This window comes from Suncus etruscus, chromosome 7 (assembly GCF_024139225.1).
Source record: "Suncus etruscus isolate mSunEtr1 chromosome 7, mSunEtr1.pri.cur, whole genome shotgun sequence".
Taxonomy (NCBI): Eukaryota; Metazoa; Chordata; class Mammalia; order Eulipotyphla; family Soricidae; genus Suncus; species Suncus etruscus.
This window is the reverse complement of record NC_064854.1, coordinates 117,966,256-117,987,210: the sequence shown is the minus strand read 5'-3', so window position 1 is coordinate 117,987,210 and position 20,955 is coordinate 117,966,256. Positions and strand designations below refer to the sequence as shown.

The following is a 20,955-nucleotide window of genomic DNA, read 5'->3' as shown; positions in this document are numbered from 1 at the left end:
TGTCATTATTTATTAATCAAAAATCACTCTGTGATTATATATATTAGTTTAGGATGAATCTACACTGGGTCATTTTTTGGTATTTGTTTATGTTCAGAGATCATTTGATGGTGCTTGTAGACCAAATATGGTGGTGGGGATCAAACCTGGACCATAGCATTCAAGGCAACTGGCTTACCTGCTCTACTATCTCTCTAGTCCCATAATGAGTCACTTTTAAAATAATGTTTATCTAATTATATGCTCTATAAAACATTAATTGCTTTATAAAACATTCAAGCAAAGCAGAAGTACAAAAAATTAACAAATAATTTAGTAACTGATCACTGAAAATAAAATAGTTTGTTAAAGATGGTGTGGCTACAATATTGTGCCTAGGAGTTCTGTCCACTGACTGAAATAGACAATAAAGTTTTTTTTTTTTTTACACCACCACCACCACCACCACCACCACCACCACCACCACCACCACCACCACCACCACCACCACCACCACCACCACCACCTACCACTACCACCACAAAAAAAACAAAAAAAAAAAAAGTTTTTTTTTTTTTTTTAAATAAAGGCATGTAGGGGCTTGAGAGATAGCACAGCAGTATGCCATTTGCATTGCATACAGCCAGACAGTGGTTTGATTCCCGGCATCCCATATGGTCCCCTGCCAGGAGCAACTTCTGAGTGCAGAGACAGGAGTAACCCCTGAGTGCTGCTGGGTGTGACCCCCCCAAAAAAACACAATCAAATAAATGCATGTGTACTACCACTGAGCTGTGCTATTGCTCCATTTCCCTAAAGCTGAGAAAGTCTTAAATATCAAAGTGAAAAGACAAACTAATAAACTTCTCACCATAAAATGCAATGCACTAAATATGTAAAATATTATATAATTCTTAAACGTGAGTGATGTATGTAACATCCTATTAAAAAGTACATTGGACTGGGATGTAGTTCAGTGGTTGATACTTTGCCTTGGGTTCATGATGCTCTTGGTTTATATTTCATATTTACATGAATATAAATATTTCATATTTTTCTACAATAATATAATAAATGCAAAATTTTGGGGGCCTCCCCCCAAACATCACCAAAAATTCTTAGAGAACCCAGGAAGGCAGTTAAGTGAAAGATTCTGGAAATTCTACGTTCAGGGATCACTCCTGAAGGTGCTAGGGGGATTAAAGATTGTGCCAGGATATAACAGGGCCAGCCCAATGCAAGGCAAGTGCCTTACCCCGTTACTATTTCTCTAACCCCTTGAATGATCATTTCTGTCCCTCAATCAGTTATTCTATGTCACTATAACTAGGGAATATATGCAAAAATTAATTAATTTTTATTATCTGGGGGAGATGGGAGGTTGGAATTACATACAGAAGTACTCATGAGCTATGATGCCTGGCTGTTGGCTCAGAGGTCCTTAAGTGGTAATGGAGTTTGAATGGGGTAGACTGCAAGCAAAACATGGACCTTAACCTTAAACTATCTTTAGGACCCACTTTTCTTTCTTACATAAAGAATACCGTTTAGACTTTTCAGCACATTTTTTTCATTTGGCAATAAATCTTGGAGATCATCCCAAACTACTAGCTATAAGGAATGCTTCATTCCATCAGGTGACTATAATACAGTTTAATTAACTGATATTCCTTAATAGATATTCAAGTTGTCTAGAGTCTGTTGTTATCATTGTTGCTGGCTCCTTCTCCACAAAAAACAAGATTTCAAAGAACTTATTGTGGACACACACATACACAGATATGATTTTGTAGGCAAATTCCTAAAGTGAGGTAACACAGATTAAGGAAATATACATGATTAAAATTTGATATTTATTTTTGTTTTTTGGGCTACACTTGGAAGTGTTCAGAGGCCACACCTGGTTCTGTTATTAGAGATCATTCCTGAAAGCGCCAGGATTTGAACCAGAGTCATGGACACAGTTGCTTGTTAAGGCAAGTGCCTTAACCTTTGTATTATCTCTCTCGCCTTTTTAACAGATACTTTGCCAAATACTCGCTAAAGACAAAAATTGGTAAATTTTGCTGTACCTTCACAAAAGCATATCATTAAGGTGATCTTTGCTGTTTTATTTTAATGTATATTTCTCATCATATGTGAACATTATCCTCACTCTAAGTCAGATGGAATAATTTATATTTTCATTCTTGAGAATGGCCTATTAATTACAGAAATCTTTCATTCGTTCATTCACTCACTTATTGGCAATGTTGGGGGATGGAATCTAGGGACTCAAACTCTGTCAGTGAGTCATAAGCCCTGCTCTGAAAACTCCTCAAAACTGAAAAATTCTGAAAACAATCTAGCACACTTTGGTGGTCCTTTCTTTTGGAGAAATAAAGTCTGATTTAAGAAAATAAATTAATGGAAATAGCCATTGGAAAAGAAAATCCCATGTTTATACAGACAAAAATCTAAGAGACCCCTCAAAGAAGAAATATAAAAATTGTAAAAATTTCCTTATGACTTTTTCCCACAGAGTTTGTGGGCTCTGGCTTCCATTCAATAATTTAGATTTTCTTGTTTTGTTTTGGGGCCACATGGCAGTGTTTATGCCTTATGAGTTCAGGGATTGTTCCTGGAAGGGCTCAGGAGACCATATGGGATGCCAAGGATAGAAACTTGGGTTGCCTACATGCAAAGCAAGCATTCTACCGACTGTACTCACTAATTTCTATTTTTGTATGTTTGGTCTTTGGTTTTTGAGCCATTTCCAGTGGTACTCAGAGGTTACTCCTGGCTCTAAACTCAAAAATTGCTCCTGGCAGCGTCAGGGGAACATATGGGTTGCCAAGAATTGAAGCTGGGTCCATCCCAGGTTGGCTGTATACAAGGCAAATGCCCTACTACTGTGCTATCTCTTGGCTCCATCTATTTTTGTATATTAATTATTGTACTTCCATTCTTAGGGAACCTCACTGACTATATTAAGCTAAAGAAAATCTCCTATATGATTTTGATAATTAAGCCTACTAGTGACTTTGGCATAAACTCTTAAAAGATGAATAAAATTATCAGATAATATATATATATATAATATATACACATATATATTTATATGTATAAAAACAGAGAAATATTATATGAACATGTGTCTGTGTAAAGATTATCTACTTGCTTTATTTGTTCACATATTCCATCTTCTTACCTAAACTCTGAGATTCTCATTTCTTCATTATTATGCAATTTTGTCAAAATCTGCCTGAAGAGTCCAGACAGCTATATTTATCATTAGACACCATGCTGTGCTACTACTTTGCTCTCTAATTTGTTATTTACCTCATAAAAAACTAACCTTATTGTGGTGTCTTAATTTCACTGTAATTTCTGCTAGATGGATTGACTTACTCAGGGAAGTTAGCTTTACTTGTCACGGTTTGAAGTCATGTTTGCCTGTACATGCAAAGATAGAATTTAGGCAAAGAGTAATCAGGATTTCCTGTCAGATAGCAGATGATGCCTGGGTTCTGACACTGGACTGTCAGGTTTAAATCTGGACTCCATTACTTCCACTACCTAATTGTTCTCTCTCTTTGGTAAACTGACAATACTTTGTTATCTATAAACTTGGAATCGTAAAAATTCCAAACATAGGGTTTCTATGAAGAGTAACAGAAATACTGCAGGTAAACTATTTAATATGAAGCCTAGGTAAAATATTTTTGAGTGGGGATGTGGCTCAGGTTGTAGAACACCTCAGATGCTTTTCCCCACTAGCATTTCTGGGAATGACCCCAGTGGTCCTTGAGTACTCATTAGGAATGGCCCACAGATGGAACTACAAAAGAACTAGTTTTCAAAACAACACAACAAAATAAAAAAAAACAAAACACAAAGGCTCATCATATAATCTCTCCTTTAAAGCCTGGTTAACTCTCTCCATTCATTTTAAACAGTAACTAATTTTCTAACCAATATGATCACTAAGATTTAGACCAAACTGTCATCTATAATTCGAAAGCAATCCAAAGAAATCACATTGATATAGATTTATGACAATGATTCTTTACATTTATGCATATAAGAACTTACCCCTTAATACCCAAATGGCACCATCCAGGCTTCCACTTTTTAGAAAAATATCTGCTGCAATATTTACTATTTGACATCTGGGTGCTAACTTCTCAGGCCCTATAAGTCCTTTCAAGCTTGTAAAATGTATTTTTAATTCATAGAGTTTATCTAAAACCTTCCTTCCCTAGAGAAAAAAAACAGTAACTGAGTAAGTAAAATCATTTAGATTAGAGATCATCAATCTAAGCTAAACTAATATAATTTTTACAATTTACATTTTATAAATAACACAGTATTGTCAGAGATTACTCAATTTATCAAAGTGATATAACAATGAATTAGCGGAAATAATGGAGGCCAGATTTAAACCTGACAGTCCAGTTGATGGGTGGACTCAACAGCCTATAAGAGACCTGCATTGCCACAAGGAGAATGAATTCTTTCATTCTCTGTATCACTCCATTCCTCAGTACTTCTTGACTACTTTGACTAGTCCTGTCCTTTATTTTATTGAATTCATAATTCTATTTGTCACCTCAGGGAAATCTAAAGAATGGTAGTACAGTAGATTACTTCTAGGTGAGATAACCCCAAAGACATTTATTTCTGAGGTTTATTTCACCTAGATAAATTGTATTTAGTGTTCTAGGTGATTTTTTTTTTGGGGGGGGGGAAGGCCTGGCTGTGGTCGGGAGTGACCCCTGGCAGAGCTCAAGATACCATGTATAGTGTCATAGTGCGTGGGATTCAAATTGGGGTGTGTAGGATACAAGGCAAGCTCCTTAACACCTTGTTTTATCATTCCATTGCTTTTTAAGGTATTCTCTAAGTAGTGAATATCCTATTTTATGAAAGGTATTGGTTTTATGGGCCCACAACTTGCTACATTCAGGGACCACTTCTGGTAAAATATGGGGTACCCAAGTGTTGCTGGAGACTGAATCTGGGTCAGTTGTATATAAGGTAAACACTTTATTCACTATGTCTTTTTTCTTTAATAATTTCTTTATGTAAGCACTGTGGTCGCAGAAATGTTTGTAGTTGAGTTTCAGTCATCAAATGTACACTAACTTTCACCAGTATAACCTTCCCATCACCAATGTTCCCCCTTTTCCTCCTCCCCAATCCTTGCCTGTCTCTGGAATAGGCATTCTACTTCTCTCTCATGAGCATTGTCCTGGCAGTTGTTAGTACAGTTGGTGCTCTTAACTGTGCTCAGCACTCTTTGTGGTGGGCTGGTCCTTACAGGCCTCATCTCTATAGTCTCTGGGTATTATTTCCATACTGTCTTTTATTTTTCTTATATGCCACAGATGAGACTATTCTGACTATCCCTCTACCATTCAGTCATTTCACTCAGCAAATCTCCATGTCCATTCATGTATAGGTAAATTTCATGCCTTCATTTTTCCTAACAGCTGCAGAGAATTTCATTGTGTAGATGTACCACCATTTCTTTAGCCATTCATCTGCTGTCAGGCACCTGGTTTGTTTCCAGATTCTGTAAATAGTACTGCAATGAACAGCTCAGAGGGCATTGTGGTGTTGTGTTCCTAAGGTATCTCCCAAGGAGTAGTATTGCTAGATCATATGGGAGCTCAATTTCCATTTTTTTTTTTTTGTGAGGACTATCCATATAGTTTTCCAGAAAGGCTGGACTAGATGGCATTTCCATCAGCAGTGAATGAGAGTTCCTTTCTTCCCACATCCACGCCAGCACTAGTTGTTCTTTTCCTTTGTGTTATGTACCAGTCTATGGTGTGAGGTGATACTTCACTGTTGTTTCAGTTTGCGTCTCTCTGATGATTAATGATATGGAACATATTTTCATGAGTCTTTATCCATCTATATTTCTTCTCTGAGGAAATGTCTGTTAATTTCTACTCCCCATTTTTTGATAAGGTCAGATTTTTTTCTTGTTAGGTTCTAACACTACCTTGTGTATCTCAAATATTAGCCTCTTCTCAGATGAGTATTGGGCGAATAGTTTCTCCCATTCCATGGGTGACTTTGTATCCTACTTACTGTTTCCTTTGAGGTACAAAAGCTTCTCAGTTTAATGTCCCATTTGCTTATATTTGCTTCCACTTGCTTAGACAGTGGTGTTTCCTTCTTGAAGATGTTTCAGGTCTGATGTCAATGTCTTTAATCTTTTTGATTTAACCTTTGTGTACAGTGTTAAAGAGAGGTTTGAGCTCATTTTTTTTGCATGTGGCTGACCAGTTGTCCCAACATCACTTGTCTTGAACTCTTTCAAAATTACAATGCTACTGATACTCAAGAGCTGGATATAAAGTCTTTTTTAAAAAAAATACTTTGGAATTATAAGTTGCTTATATATAACCTTAACCCAGATTTCCAAGTATTTTCTAACCATTATTCTTCAGAGAGAACAGGTCAGGCCATTTCCTTTTCACATTTGTGTAACAAACTATCTAGTGATTTACTGATCAGTTGGGGATTAATTTCGTCACTCATAATGGTTATTAGAACATATATATATTAGTTATTTAAATATATAATCTAAATCTGCTTAAAATTTAAAGAAAACACACTTTCTATGCCAAGTCAAAACAAATATTTAATGAAGTACCTTGAACCACTGCACCAGCTTGTGATAGAAATACATAACATTGATTCCGATTCTCCCCAGCAAAGTTTTATCTATTTCACTGTGTTGTGGATCTTTGGTAACTGAAACACAAAGTGAAAAATCACTAAAATTATGTAAAAGCAAGTTTATATAAAATTGTTGATATGTGGGGCTGGCGAGGTGGCACTAGAGGTAAGGTGTCTGCCTTGCAAGCGCTAGCCAAGGAAAGGACCAAGGTTCGATTCCCCCGGCGTCCCATATGGTCCCCCCAAGCCAGGGGCAATTTCTGAGTGCATAGCCAGGAATAACCCGAGCATCAAATGGGTGTGGCCCAAAAAAACAAAAAAAATTGTTGATATGTCTACAAGGATAAATGTTGAAAAATTATGATAGGTTAAATCTAGACTGTGAGCTGTTTATATTGCTTGGTAGTTAAGAATGATCATTCTTTTTGTTTTGTTTTGGATTTTGGTCCATATCTGGCAGTGCTGAGGGGTTACTTCTGACTTTGCTCAGAAATTACTTCTGGCAGGTTCAGAGGACCCTATGGAATACTGAGGGTTGAGTCTGGGTCAGCTGTGTGCAAGGTAAACACCCTACCTGCTATGCAATTGTTTTGGACCTCATAAATCTACTTTTAAAGTATTATTTGGGAAGAAAATTATTTGACACAGAGTTGTGATCTATACAATATGTAAAATAGTTACTATCTAATCCTTTACAGAAAGTTTGTTGGCCTCTGATAGAGAATATAGCTTAGAAGTGCTCATGTCCAAAATTGTCCCAAATGTATATGAATTTTGTTAACCTGTAGTAGTTAAGATATTAATTTTTAATAATTTAAAGATTCAGATGCACCCTTATAATTTGTTAAGAAGATCTACACCAATTTTAATGAAAATGACATGAATCATCAATTAATATTAACAATACCATTTTGACTTCTAATCAAGCTAATACATGAAAAACATCACAATAGTAAGCATCTAAAACTATTGTTAACTATTCCCAATGTTATAAATATTAAAAATTTTATACTTGAGCCTGGAGAGATAGCACAGCGGCATTTGCCTTGCAAGCAGCCAATCCAGGACCAAAGGTGGTTGGTTCGAATCCTGGTGTCCCATATGGTCCCCTGTGCCTGCCAGGAGCTATTTCTGAGCAGACAGCCAGGAGTAACCCTGAGCACTGCCGGGTGTGGCCCAAAAACCAAAAAAAAAAAAAATTTTTTTTATACTCTAGTTAAAAACATAATCTCATACTAATGCACAAAATTCAGACTGAAATAGTGACATTTTACCTGTATCAGCAAATTCACAAAATGGAACACCTGGTTTCTCTTCTTCACAGTCTTTTGTTAGTATTTCAGTCACGTAAGTACAAAATCTCTGGAAATCTGCAAAATTTTCACAGCCCATTTTCACACTAATGTAAATATTTCCCAATTTGGTCCAGTCTCCTTTTTGTTTACAATGCTATCAAAATCATTAAAAACAAAACAAAAAAAGAAGGCTGTCATTTATACAAATGTTACAGGGAAGTTACGTAAGTCAGTATATATATATATACATATATATGCATATATAATATAAATGATCTCTGATAATCTTGAAAATTTACTGTCAAATTTTATAACATGTTACTGGATGATTTATTTCTCTGATAACAGCAACATCCTTTTCAGTTCAAGATAGCAATGGACATTTGTTTTACCTAGTTTTCAGTGTTCTAAGTGATGTCATTCCTAAACATAAACAATGTAGATAAAAGTTTTGTGAAGAACAGATAATTAGCAGGAAGGCATATGCTCTTTCAAGAGTAATACTTCATTTTATTGCTTTTTGAGATCATATTTTACTATTATATGGCAATTCATAATTTGAGGCCCTTTAAAATCATTTTAAGTATTATGTTTTTTTCCTAGAAAGGAAATTACAAGAGATAAACTTTAGCAAACTTACTTAATTTACTATTTTCTACTATATTCTAAACAAAAACAGTTTCAAGGATATATTGATTAAAAACTAGAATAGTCACTAGAGGAATACAAATGTTCTTAAATTAAAAAGTAAAATCATCCTGAAAGACTTTTATTTCTTACATTCTAAATGTTTGGAGAGTGCTCTTCCTCTCTCCCCTTCCCTTTCTCCTTCCTCCCCACAACACACAGTTGGGCCCAGGCAGATATCTCAAAGGGTTTGCATACATTATTTACATGCATGAGTCACATTAGACTCAGTTTGGTGCTACATGGTATCATGAGCACTGTCAGAAGACCATTAAGTATTGAACCAGAAGTAGCCTGAGAATGCCAAGGTGGATCAAATATCCCCCCAATAAAGACTCTAGATTATTATATGGTTACCAATAAACACAATTTAAGGTTGAAAATATTTCTAGAATTCTTTTTAGAATGGTTCACAACCTAGTAATCATATTTTCATTTCAAAGTATTAATTTGCTATATTCTTAAAAAATAAAACTCAAACTTCTTTCCCTAAAATAATGGTTATTTGCCTAGATTTCTTTGCTATGAGTTTCCAACAAAATGATAAAAATTTTCATACCTCTATTTCCTTCAAGGATGCTTCTAACTCACTTTTCCAGGTCTTTTTAAATGGCCTCAACTGTATCCTTTAACAACATAAAAGAATTATGTTTACCCTCTAAAACGTTTCTACTGTTTCTAATTCATTTGTTTTACAGTTTACACCTAAAATACTGAAGGTTAAAAAAAATTCCACATGAAGCTACACTTCAAGTCTAACTTAAAGACAGAGAATGACAAAGTTTCAAAATAATTGTGAACATGACGAACACATTTAAATCTTTAGGCTCTTATTGAACCAAAGATATGTCTGGACAAGAATTTCTTGTGGGGGCACTTAGGACTCTTTAGCATTATTTGGGAAATCTACCACATAAACCCCAACTAAAATATTATGAAACAAGGTAGAAAAATGGGGGTAATTAGTACATGAACAATTTATAATATAGTCCTCAAATATATGAAAAGGAAGTTTTCATGTATAAAAGTTTCATGTATTTCTGCTCTACTATTCTTGATGAATATTTGGCAAGATCAAATATAATTTTTTCTTAGTATTTTAGTATATGCTAATTTTAGATTATCAGGTATTTTCAAAATTACGAAACTGGGTACTTTTCTTTCTTTTTTGGGGGGTCACATCTGGTGGCACTCAGGGGTTACTCCTGGCTCTGCTCTCAGAAGTCGCTTCTGGCAGGTATGGGGGACCATATGGGATGCAAGGGATTAGAAATACTGTCTGTTCGAATCAGCTGCATACAAGACAAACGCCCTACTGCTGTGCTCTCTCTCCAGCCCCTGAACTGGGTACTTTTTATCCAGCTTCCTTCACTGATTATATTTAGTACATTATCAAACTCAGAAATCTACACTGAATGTCTTACTCAATTTCCACCATTATTCACTCACACTCATTGTATGTGTGTCATTCTATGCATTTTTACTTATGTATAGATGTATATACTATACTACCATCACCATACAGAAGATCAGAACATTCCATGACCACTAAGGAACTTTTTCATGCAATACTTTTATATTCTATATATATTATTATATAATGAAGACATAAAATATATATGACTTATGATATATATTATACATATCCCATATATTATATATACCCATCTATTGTTCTGTTAACCACTAATCAATTATCCATGCCTTTAGCTGTCTCACTTTGAAACTGTTCCATAAGGGGAACTGTGCAGCTGGTGTCCTTTAAGACTGGTTTCTAAATTTGTTTATAGTTATGGCTATGTAAGTCTCTCTTTCAAACAGGAACACACATACATACATATACAGAATTTTGTACAAGTATAATTTCAAGGCTGTTGGTTTGTATACTTATCAAAATAAGTTAGAACAAAATTTGTTTAGGAGTCTTCACAGAAGAAATTGTGCCTTCTTTAAAAAGACTGGGGAGGGATGAAGCCAAGAGCTTGGTCAAGAGACTTTTTCCCTCTCCCCATTGACCCCCAGAGCAACTGGAATTGGGAGTTGCTTCCTTCTCCACTTGGCCCAGATTCAAAACATACTATTAGGGTTTCAAGTAAGAGCCAAACTTTGCTTAGGTTCACTGCTGATAGCAGGGCAAAGGGGGGAGGAAATGAGGCCTCATAGGAGCATAAAACTTCTCCATTTAGTTTACAAGATCTAGGTCACTGTTCAAATTGGGATTGATAGGAGACAAGGCAAGCACCTTAAACCCCGGACTACTTCTTTAGCCCCATCAGTTTTTTTTGTTTTGTTTTGTTTTTTGGGCCACACCCGGCGGTGCTCAGGGGTTACTCCTGGCTGTCTGCTCAGAAATAGCTCCTGGCAGGCATGGGGGACCATATGGGACACCGGGATTTGAACCAACCACCTTTGGTCCTGGATCGGCTGTTTGCAAGGCAAACGCCGCTGTGCTATCTCTCTGGGCCCAGCCCCATCAGTTTTTAATTATACTTTTTTTTTTTTTCAGTTTGGTGGCTATGTCCAGTAGGGTTACTTCTGGCAGTGCTCAGGGATGTGGTGCCAGGAATCAACTGGAGCCAGCCATATGGAACAAAAAAGTGCCTTAACCCTTGTATTATCTCTCCAGCCATAGTTTTAATTTTTTTAAATTGTAGTTTAATATGGTCACGATAATGTTAATTTCCCTGGATTTGGTGTACAATTTGCACCTCTCACTATCACCAAATGCCCAAGATCCTTTACTACTATCCTTACATCTATTTTGCCTCTAACCCCACCTACCCCTGAAAACTTGGTAATCTCCATTTTGCAATCAAAGCCAGTGGCTATATTATCATTTTGGCTTGCACTTTCCTGATAATGTGAGGAATATTTTTTCATATGCTCACTACCAAACATGTACTCTGGAGAGGTCTCTATCACTTCTCATTTTTGATTTTTTTTTGGAGGGAGGTTATTGTTCTGTTGGACTTTTTGAGTGCTTTTTGTATCTTTAATATCAGCCCTTTATGATGTGCATTTTTTTTTGTTGGCATTCTTGAGTCACACCTGAATGTGCTTTCAAGATGGTATGTGGTTTTGTGAATTGACCTGGGGCTAGCTATGTGCAAGGCAAGCACTTTATTCCCTGCATCATCTTCTTGGTCCTGGTGTGTGCAAACATTATCTTCCATCAGTAGAGTGTATTATCCTTTCAGTCTGAGTCTTTTGTCATGCAAAATCTTTTTAGTTTGATAAGAGTCCCATTGGTTAATTTTGTTGCTGTTGTCTTTGTCAAAGGAATGAGATCAATCAAAACTCTGAGGTCTAGATCTTGGAGAGCTTTATCTATGATTTCATTAACATATTTTATAGATTATATCTCAGATATCAAGATCTTTAATGCACTTTAACTTTCATGTATGGTGTGAGATACAGAACCCATTTCATTTCTTTGCACTTGATTATCAGTTTTCTCAACACTATTTTCTTTGAAGAGGCTTTCATTGTTCCACTTTATGTACCCAGTTCCTTTGTCATAGATTAACTGCCAATATATGTGGGTGTGTAGTCTCTATGGTCACAATTCTATTTTCTCTATTATCTCAAAGTTTGTCTGTAACCTAATAACAAAACATTCTGAGTATAATTTTATAGTGATTTTAAAATCAGGGAATACAATATCTACCATTATTTTTCTGAGTTTTTAAAGGAAGCTGTCAACATGATTCCCTTTTATCTGATCAATGTATGAATATTTTCACTACATCTCCACTGGCATCACTATGAACACTATTACTTTCCTAGAAACACTGAGGTCTAACCGACAAAAGAGGGACGTTAAGCCATTGGTGGAGAAATGATGACACAGGGTAGCTTTGAAGTTGGAATACTAAGTGCCTGAAATTGTGTTGTTTTTCAAATTACCCCATGCCTAAAATAATTTTTATAATTGTGTATATTTGGGGCCGAGTGGTGGCACAGGTGGTAGGTAGGACATTTGCCTTGTGGGCACTAAACTAGGAAGGACCATGGTTCGACCCTCTGGTATCCCATATGGTCCCCCAAGCCAGGAGCGATTTCTGAGCGCATAGCCAGGAGTAACCCCTGAGCATCACCGGGTGTGGCCCAAAAACAAAACAAAAAAACTGTATATATTTGACATTGGTGGAGGAAGGTTGGTGGGATTGGCCCTGATACATTGTATATCTGAAACCTAAGTATGAATAACTTTTCAAATAAAAGTGGTTTCAATAAAGTGATATATATTTGAATTATAAAACATTAAATCTAAATACATGCAGAAATATCTTGAGAAATCAACTGAATTAGCATAACTATTACCTCACCTAGTTACTTTTTATGAAGGGTGAAAGCATGATATTCTCAGCAAATATACAGGTAGATGAAACATAATGCATTATTGACATTCAGCATATATTCCTACACATATTAATTTTATAGCTACAAGTTTATGTCCTTTGACCCAATCTCTCCCCATTTGCCTTACTCTTCAGCCTTTGATAACCATCATTTTAATGTTGGGTTTTGAGTCTTTCACATTCCATATATAAATGAGACAGAGATTTGTTATCCTTTATTTTAATATACTTCGTTTAGTATAATGATTTTTAGGTTTACCCACTTCATGAATGCTAACATTTCTTTTTAAAAGGTTGAATGATATTTTACTGTAATCTATAGCATAATTCAGCTTTTTCTTTCTTGCTCAACATTACTTTAGATAATCATTATATTTTGTGGTTTTAAATAACTTGTTCTTTCTAGGCCATATATATAGCATAGTTTGGGGGAACCATGTGGTGCTGGGAAATGACCTTGGGTTTCTGCATCAAAAGTACACACTTCAATTCCTTGAACTATCTCCTTTCTGGTTCCCACAGGACCTTTTTTTTGGTTTTTGGGTTACACCCGGCAGTGCTCAGGGGTTATTCCTGGCTCCACGCTCAGAAATTGCTCCTGGCAGGCACGGGGGACCATATGTGATGCTGGGATTTGAACCAATGATCTTCTGCATGAAAGGCAAATGCCTTACCTCCATGCTATCTCTCTGCCCCGCCCCCCCAGGACTTTTGAAATTGTTTTCAGTCTGTGAAAAACATTAAAATTTAAATGGGAATAGAAACAAATCTACAGATCACCACTGGTTTGTTTTAATATATTAAGTTTTCCAACTATGAGAAAAGGATATGTATTTCCATTTACTTGAATTTCTTTTATAAAGTTCTGTAGTTTTGAGAGTATAATTATTTCACCTTCTTAAGTTTATTCCTAAGTGGTTTGTTTTGTTTTTTTGGGCCACCCCATTGACACTCAGGGGTTACTCCTGGCTATGCGCTCATAAATCGCTCCTGGCTTGGGGGGACCATATGGGACGCCGGGGGATCAAACCTCGGTCTGTCCTAGGTTAGCACGAGCGCAAGGTAGATGCCTTACCTCTAGCGCCACTGCTCCAGCCCCACAACTGTTTTTTTTTTTAATGCTACTGCAAAATATTTCCTTTATTCTTTCTTGAACATTTCGCTGTTGATGTACAGAAATGCAATGGATTTTTGTATATCAATATTTTGTCCTGAAACTTTTATGCTCTTTTCTTTTTCTCCAAACTGATGATCTCAGGGGTTACTTCTAGCACTATATTCAGGAGCCACTTGTATTAGTGCTCAAGGACCATATGGGATGTCAGGGATTGAAACTACTGTGTTGGCTTTATGCAAGGCAAGAACCTTATCTATTGTACTAGCTCTTTAACCCCAGCTTTTATCATTATTTCTAAGTTTGTGCTGTAGTCTGGGATTTTCTTTATTTCTAAGTTTGTGCTGTAGTCTGGGATTTTCTTTCTTCCTTATTTTTTTTTTTTGGGCCACACCCGGTGGTGCTCAGAGGTTACTCCTGGCTCTGCACTCAGAAATTGCTTCTGGCAGGCTCAGGGGATCATATGGGTTGCTGGGGATTGAACCCAGGTAGGCCACATGCAAGGCAAATGCCCTATCCGCTATCATTCCAGCCTGAGTCTCGGATTTTAACATCATGATGTCATCTACCAAACTGCAGGGACAATTTTACGTTTTTCTTGTTGATTTAGATATAATCTATTGGTCTTTTCTAATGCCCAGTTGTGCCTAGGGCTTACTCATGGTCCAGCACTCAGGAATTAGTCCTTATTAGCTTAGGGGAATATATAGGATATTGGAGATCAGATGTAGGCCAGTTGCATATAAGGCAAGTCAGCTGTACTACTATCTTTCGAGCCTCTTACAATACTATTTTCAATAGAAGTGATATGATCAGACACTCATGTCGAAGAACACTGCTTCTATTTCCAAATTGTTGAGGTTTTATTATAAAAGATGGTAAACTTTGTAAAATGTTTTATCTGCACTTACTAAGATAATCAAGATAATTAAACTTCATTCCATTAATGTAAAATATCATATATTTACTTATTTGTAAACTGAATATCCTTATATCCCAGGGATAAATTCAGCATGTTCTGATGCACAATATGTTACTGTATGTTTGTTTGTGTATATTTGTATTTATGTAGTTCAAGTATTTTTATAATTAGACTCATTAGAAATATTAGATTTGCCTTCTTTTGGGAAGGATTTGGGTCACCTCTAGAAGCGCTCAGGGTTACTCCTGCCTCTGTGTTCAGAAATTACTTCTGGCAGGCTCAGGGGACCTTATGGGATGCTGGGGATTGAACCTGGGTTGACCATATGCAAGCCAAATGTGGATACGCTGTGCTATTGCTCTGGCTCCATGGATCTGTCATTTTTTGAGGTACTGTGATTTGTAGTAGTATTAATACTTGTTTAAGGCATACAAAGTTACTGCACCATACCAACCACCAGAGTGCCAATTTTCTTCTCCACAGTCTTACCACCAAATCTTGCCTGCATTTATATGATTAATCTTTGACATTCATTCTTTGTCAGATTTAACAGTCTGTGAATATTTTCTCCCATTCACTAGGGAGTCTTTTATTTTAGCAGTGATTCTTTTGTAGTGCAGAAACTCTGGTTAAATGTACTACTATTCATTTTTAACTTTACTTTTCTTTTCCAATGGTGTCAAATCATTGAAGTTGCTTTTCAAGTCAATGCTATGGAAAACTGTATTAACATTTTCCATGATAAAGTCTACGAATTAGGTTCTAATATGAAGGTCTTGAATTCACTACATTTTTTGAGCCACACCCAGTGGCATTCAGGAGTCATTCCTGATTCTTCACTCAGATATTACTTCTGGCAGGCTTGAGGGGTGTAAGGAATACCAGGGATTGAACCCAGATTGGCTGCATGCAAGACAAATGCCCTACCCACTTGCTATCACCCCAACCCATTTAATTCACTTTTAATAAACGTTTGTGTGTAGCGTGATAGGATCAAATTTATTTTTGTTTTAAAATTTTAGTTTTCCTAAACGTAATTTGTTGAAGAAGATTCTTTTCTACACTTAATGCACCTAGTTCCTCATTAATTTTGCTGTCCATATATCAAAGGGTTTACTTCTGGGCTCTAACTTCTATTCAATCTGTTTGAGTGTAAATCTCATTTTTACAGTATAAAACTCCTAATTATAGTTTTATGATATAATTTAAGGCTAGAGAGTACAATGTCTCCAATATTTCTCAGAAATGCTTTTATTATTTGAGGGAGTTTTATGGCTCCACAAAATTTTTGTAGTATTCTATCCATATTTCACCATATAACTGTTGCACCATTTTTTGGGTGCAAATTTTAGCTTATAACCTTTGACTGCATAATCACCACATGGAACACGTCACTTAAAAGGTCAATAAAACAGTAAAGTAGTATATTTCTAGGAATTTGCCCATTTCCTTCTTTTTTTTTTTTTTTTTTGCAGGGTGGGAGAGAACTATAGCTAGTGATGGTCAGGGCTTATTTCTAGCTCTGTGTTCAGGAACCACTGTTAACAGTGGTGCCAGGGGAACGATCTGGTGTGCCAAAAATTGAATTTGGGTACATTACAGCGAGACAAGAATCCTGTCTGCTGTACTTTCTTCTCCTCTATCCATTTATTCTGTTTCTTAGTATATTTGTTCACAGCAGTCACTTATAATCTTTTGTATAAAATACGTCACTTAACAGGGACTGGTTATGAAAATGTCTAGGGGATTTTGTACTTATGTGAATGTCACAGAATGTATGTCAGTCTACAAGTATCACTTCACTATTTCAATGGTATAGCAATTTAAGAGAACAACTGAAAAAACGAGTGAACAACTTCTTGCAATGTGAGTTCTATAATATAGCTGCTACTGCCCTAATATTAAGGTTTCAGCAGATGGCTGAGATGAAGAATGATAGCACTTAAAAATTATTGATATCCTTTTCTTAATGTAGATTGTATCCCTGAAAATAAGACAAACTGCGTTTTTCTCATTTTATATTTCCTAAGTAGTCTCAATGTGATTTAAATGTCAGTTTTTAATAAACATTGTTAGTAAAGAAATTTAAAAATCATAGAATTAAAAATGTTGGTACCTGAAGTTAATATCAGGGTTACAACTGCCTATGTGAAACAACACACAGAATGCTAGATAAAAACTCATAGGCATATCACAGGTTATTTTCATTTTCAAAAGTGTCATCTGTCAGATATTATTGAATGAATACTATTAACTCTGCTTGATCAATCTATTAATTAATTTTATTTCAAGTGTGATATTAACCTATTTCTTCTGGACTACAAATACTGAAGCAAGAAAATCTGTGTACTTCTCTACTAGCTTGCGTGTGTGCGCGTGCGTGTCTAGCAATGCTCAAGGGGTGTGTGTGTGTGTGTGTGTGTGTGTGTGTGTGTGTGTGTGTGTGTGTGTGTCTAGCAATGCTCGAGGGTTACTCCTGGCTATGCACTCAGGGACATTCTTGGAGGTGCTCAGAGATTGAACCTGGGTTGTGTGTGTGTGTGTGCAGAGATTGAAGTTGGGTGTGTGTGTGTGCTCAGAGATTGAACCTGTGTGTGTGTGCGCAGAGATTGAAGTTGGGTGTGTGTGTGTGCTCAGATTGTACCTGTGTGTGTGCGTGTGCTCAGATTGTACCTGTGTGTGTATGTGCTCAGAGATTGAACGTGTGTGTGTGTGTGTGTGTGTGTGTGTGTGCAGAGATTGAACCTGGGCTGGGTGTGTGTGTGTGCTCAGAGATTGAACCTGGGTTGTGTGTGTGTGTGTGTGTGGGTGTGGGTGTGCGTGCACGCTCGCTTAAGGGTTATCCTGGCTATGCACTCAGGGACATTCCTGGAGGTGCTCAGAGATTGAACCTGGGTTGGTTAGGTTCAAAGCAAACGCACTGACCTGTTGTGCTATTGTTCTGGTCCCATAAGGCCATATCCCCAGCATGGGCCTCTTAAGCACTGCCAGAAGTAGCTCTGGTGATCCCCAGCACTGTTGGGCCTAAATTACCATATCAGCAGGCTCAAACACAGAACCATCACGCATGCATAACTGGGTTTAGTATTACTGGAAGATGTTTCCAGATCTCCTGAGTATTGCTTGGGAGGTTTCTCTCTTAAAAAGATAGCTGTTGAAGTTTTTTGGGTGTCCACAAGAACTCTGGTGATAAAGGTACTTGTACTTAAAATTTGTACACTTTTCTCTACACAACAAACAAGAAATGAAAATATCATGGATTTCCTTTTTCTCAACACTAATATATATATATTTTTTTTAGTTTTTTTAGTATTTGGGCCACACCCAGTGGTGCTCAGGGGTTACTCCTGGCTGTCTGCTCAGAAATAGCTCCTGGCAGGCACGGGGTGACCATATGGGACACCGGGATTCGAACCAACCACCTTTGGTCCTGGATCGGCTGCTTGCAAGGCAAACGCCACTGTGCTATCTCTCCGGGCCCTCAACACTAATATTAAATGGTACTTTATTCTGTTACATATTTTTTTACAAGTTCTCTGGAAGTTCATAAAGCTGAAGTAAATAAGAGAAAAAATCTGGCAGTATTCTACTATTTTTAGCAATCTGACAAAAAAAGAAAATAGAACAATTAAGGTAATTTTTATATACAGAAAGAATGCAATAAGTGGAATTAAGTTGTTAAATAGTAGATAAGAGATTCCTTCAACACAATCTTCCAGTCAGTCAGATGAAATCAGGTTCTAAGAATGAGATGTCAAGGTTCCCCAGGAGAATCAACCAGAGGAAGCTCAACTAAAGTCAACACACCAGGGCAGAGCTAAGAGGTGGGAGAGGGGCTTATTATAGGGGATGACTAAGTATTTGGACATACAGTAGTAAGTGCTCTGCCTCTTATAATTTATGAGTCCTAATGAAAACACATAGAGCATAGCTTGAATTATGGTACCTTTTCTTACCTTGATTTTATTTCTAAAACTGTAGCTATTTCTTCTTTGGAAGCCTGCACTTGGTATAAAAGCTTAACAATATAGTCAAAGTGTTCTGAGTCAAGCACCATCCCAGCTTCTACAAGCTTAGAAAAGAACACAAATTTAGTTGTTCTTAAAAAAACAACATGAGGGAGCTTAAAACCAAAGTGTATGCAACAATTGAGACTAATCCCAAAAATAAAACATGGAGACAAGTAGAATTAAAACTTATTAAAAGTTTTTGAAACCTATTTCCTCAAACATGTGAGAACCACGTTAGGTTATCCTATCTCAAAATGTAAAAATAAAAATGGAAATAAGTTTGAATTAAACACAAGCATATTTGGGTTTACAGAAGATAGCTCAAAAGGTTGAAACACATATCTGGCATGTGTAAGGTCCTACATTAGCTCATTACTTTTATTAGTTATCATTTAGATCCCTGATACCACATGACTCCCCAAGCATCATTAAGGATATATCTCTTAGCACTTCACTGAATAAACAGGCATGTGAAGCAGGCTGAATATCTCTGGTAGTAAGTAGGTCCAGAGTCTCCTCAGTACTAATTGAATCCCCCCCCCCACAAAAGAAATAAAACTTCTGTTCTCCAGTTATTCCACTTATTTGTATCTCCTGTTTGGTAGTCATCTGTCTTATGGTATAGCTCTGGTGTGACTATGAACTTCCTAAGAGAATCAGTTTTCAACAACTACCATAAGTGATTAATAATTTATGATTAAACAAATTCTAGGCAAAGGATTGCAGGGATAGATCAAAAGACTGCACAGAAATCCGGTGTTCAATCTCTGATGCTGCATAGACCTGGAACACTTCTGGGAGAGATCCTCAGCACCAGGCTGTAAATAATCCCTGAGTAACCCACTACTAATGGCTTTTCTTTTTTTTTTTTTTGGTTTTTAGGCCACACCCAGTGACGCTCAGGGGTTACTCCTGGCTATGCGCTCAGAAGTCGCTCCTGGCTTTGGGGGACCATATGGGACACCGGGGGATCGAACCGCGGTTCGTCCTAGGCTAGCGCTGGCAAGGCAGACACCTTGCCTTTAGCACCACCGCCCGGCCCCTACTAATGGCTTTTCTAAAAAGTTTTCTAGGCAAGCGACTCTGTCAAGTTTTACAACGTGGAACTAAAATTGTTCACCAAAATATTTGTTCAACTGTTACAGTGGTTCAAATGCTACTCCTAAATGTGGGTCTACTATTAGAACTATTCTGAAGTAGATGAGTAAATAGGTTGAGTAAAATGCCAGGAAGCAGTTAAAAATTAATATATTGTTTTTCTTTTTTATATCTTTTTATCTTCTTAAAATTAATGTGATTTAAATTTCATATACATACACACATAATTAGGTTTTGGGGCCATACCTGGCTGTGTTCAGGGGTTACTCCTGGAGGGCTCAGAAGATCATATTGGATGTTTGGGATCGAATCCAGGTTGGCAGTGTGCAAGAAAAATGCCCTACCCATTGTGCTATGACTCTGGTGCCAAAATTTCATATATTTTCAGCCATAAAATTCTTTTTTTTGGTCTTGTTTTTATGGGCCACACCTGGTGATGCTCTGAGGTTACTCTTGCTGTATGCTCAGAAATTGCTCCTGGCTTTGAGGACCAAATGGGATACTGGGGATCAAATGGAGGTCTGTCCTGGGTTGGCCATGTGCAAGCTATCTCTTTGGCCCCACCATAAAATTATTTTGTATCAAATGTGAAATTTATTTATAGTCACTGCATTTCTCTTTGTTTTGGTCATGATTTTAAAAATATATTTATTTGCCTATTTATTTTTGTTATAATTACCTAAAATCTCTTTGGAAAAAAGGTAACTGACATGAGAATAATTAAGAAATAATTAAGAAATCAAAAGTCAACTGGGAGTGCTTAGGACTATTAACTTAAGGCAGAGTTATGGCAGTCACTGAAGTTGGTTGATAA

General features: G+C 36.7%; 1 protein-coding gene across 1 annotated transcript in view; it reads right to left on the bottom strand.

Annotated features, from left to right (window-relative positions):
• Nucleotides 1–20,955, bottom strand: part of TOPAZ1 (testis and ovary specific TOPAZ 1) — a 91,649-nt gene that overhangs the window by 21,372 nt on the left and 49,322 nt on the right. The window contains exons 12-16 of the mRNA XM_049777675.1: nucleotides 18,990–19,105; nucleotides 9,196–9,262; nucleotides 7,929–8,103; nucleotides 6,629–6,729; nucleotides 4,054–4,219 (exon numbers count right to left, since the gene is read on the bottom strand). Coding sequence (XP_049633632.1) covers nucleotides 4,054–4,219; nucleotides 6,629–6,729; nucleotides 7,929–8,103; nucleotides 9,196–9,262; nucleotides 18,990–19,105 — 625 coding nt within the window. The remainder of the gene's footprint in view (nucleotides 1–4,053; nucleotides 4,220–6,628; nucleotides 6,730–7,928; nucleotides 8,104–9,195; nucleotides 9,263–18,989; nucleotides 19,106–20,955) is intronic.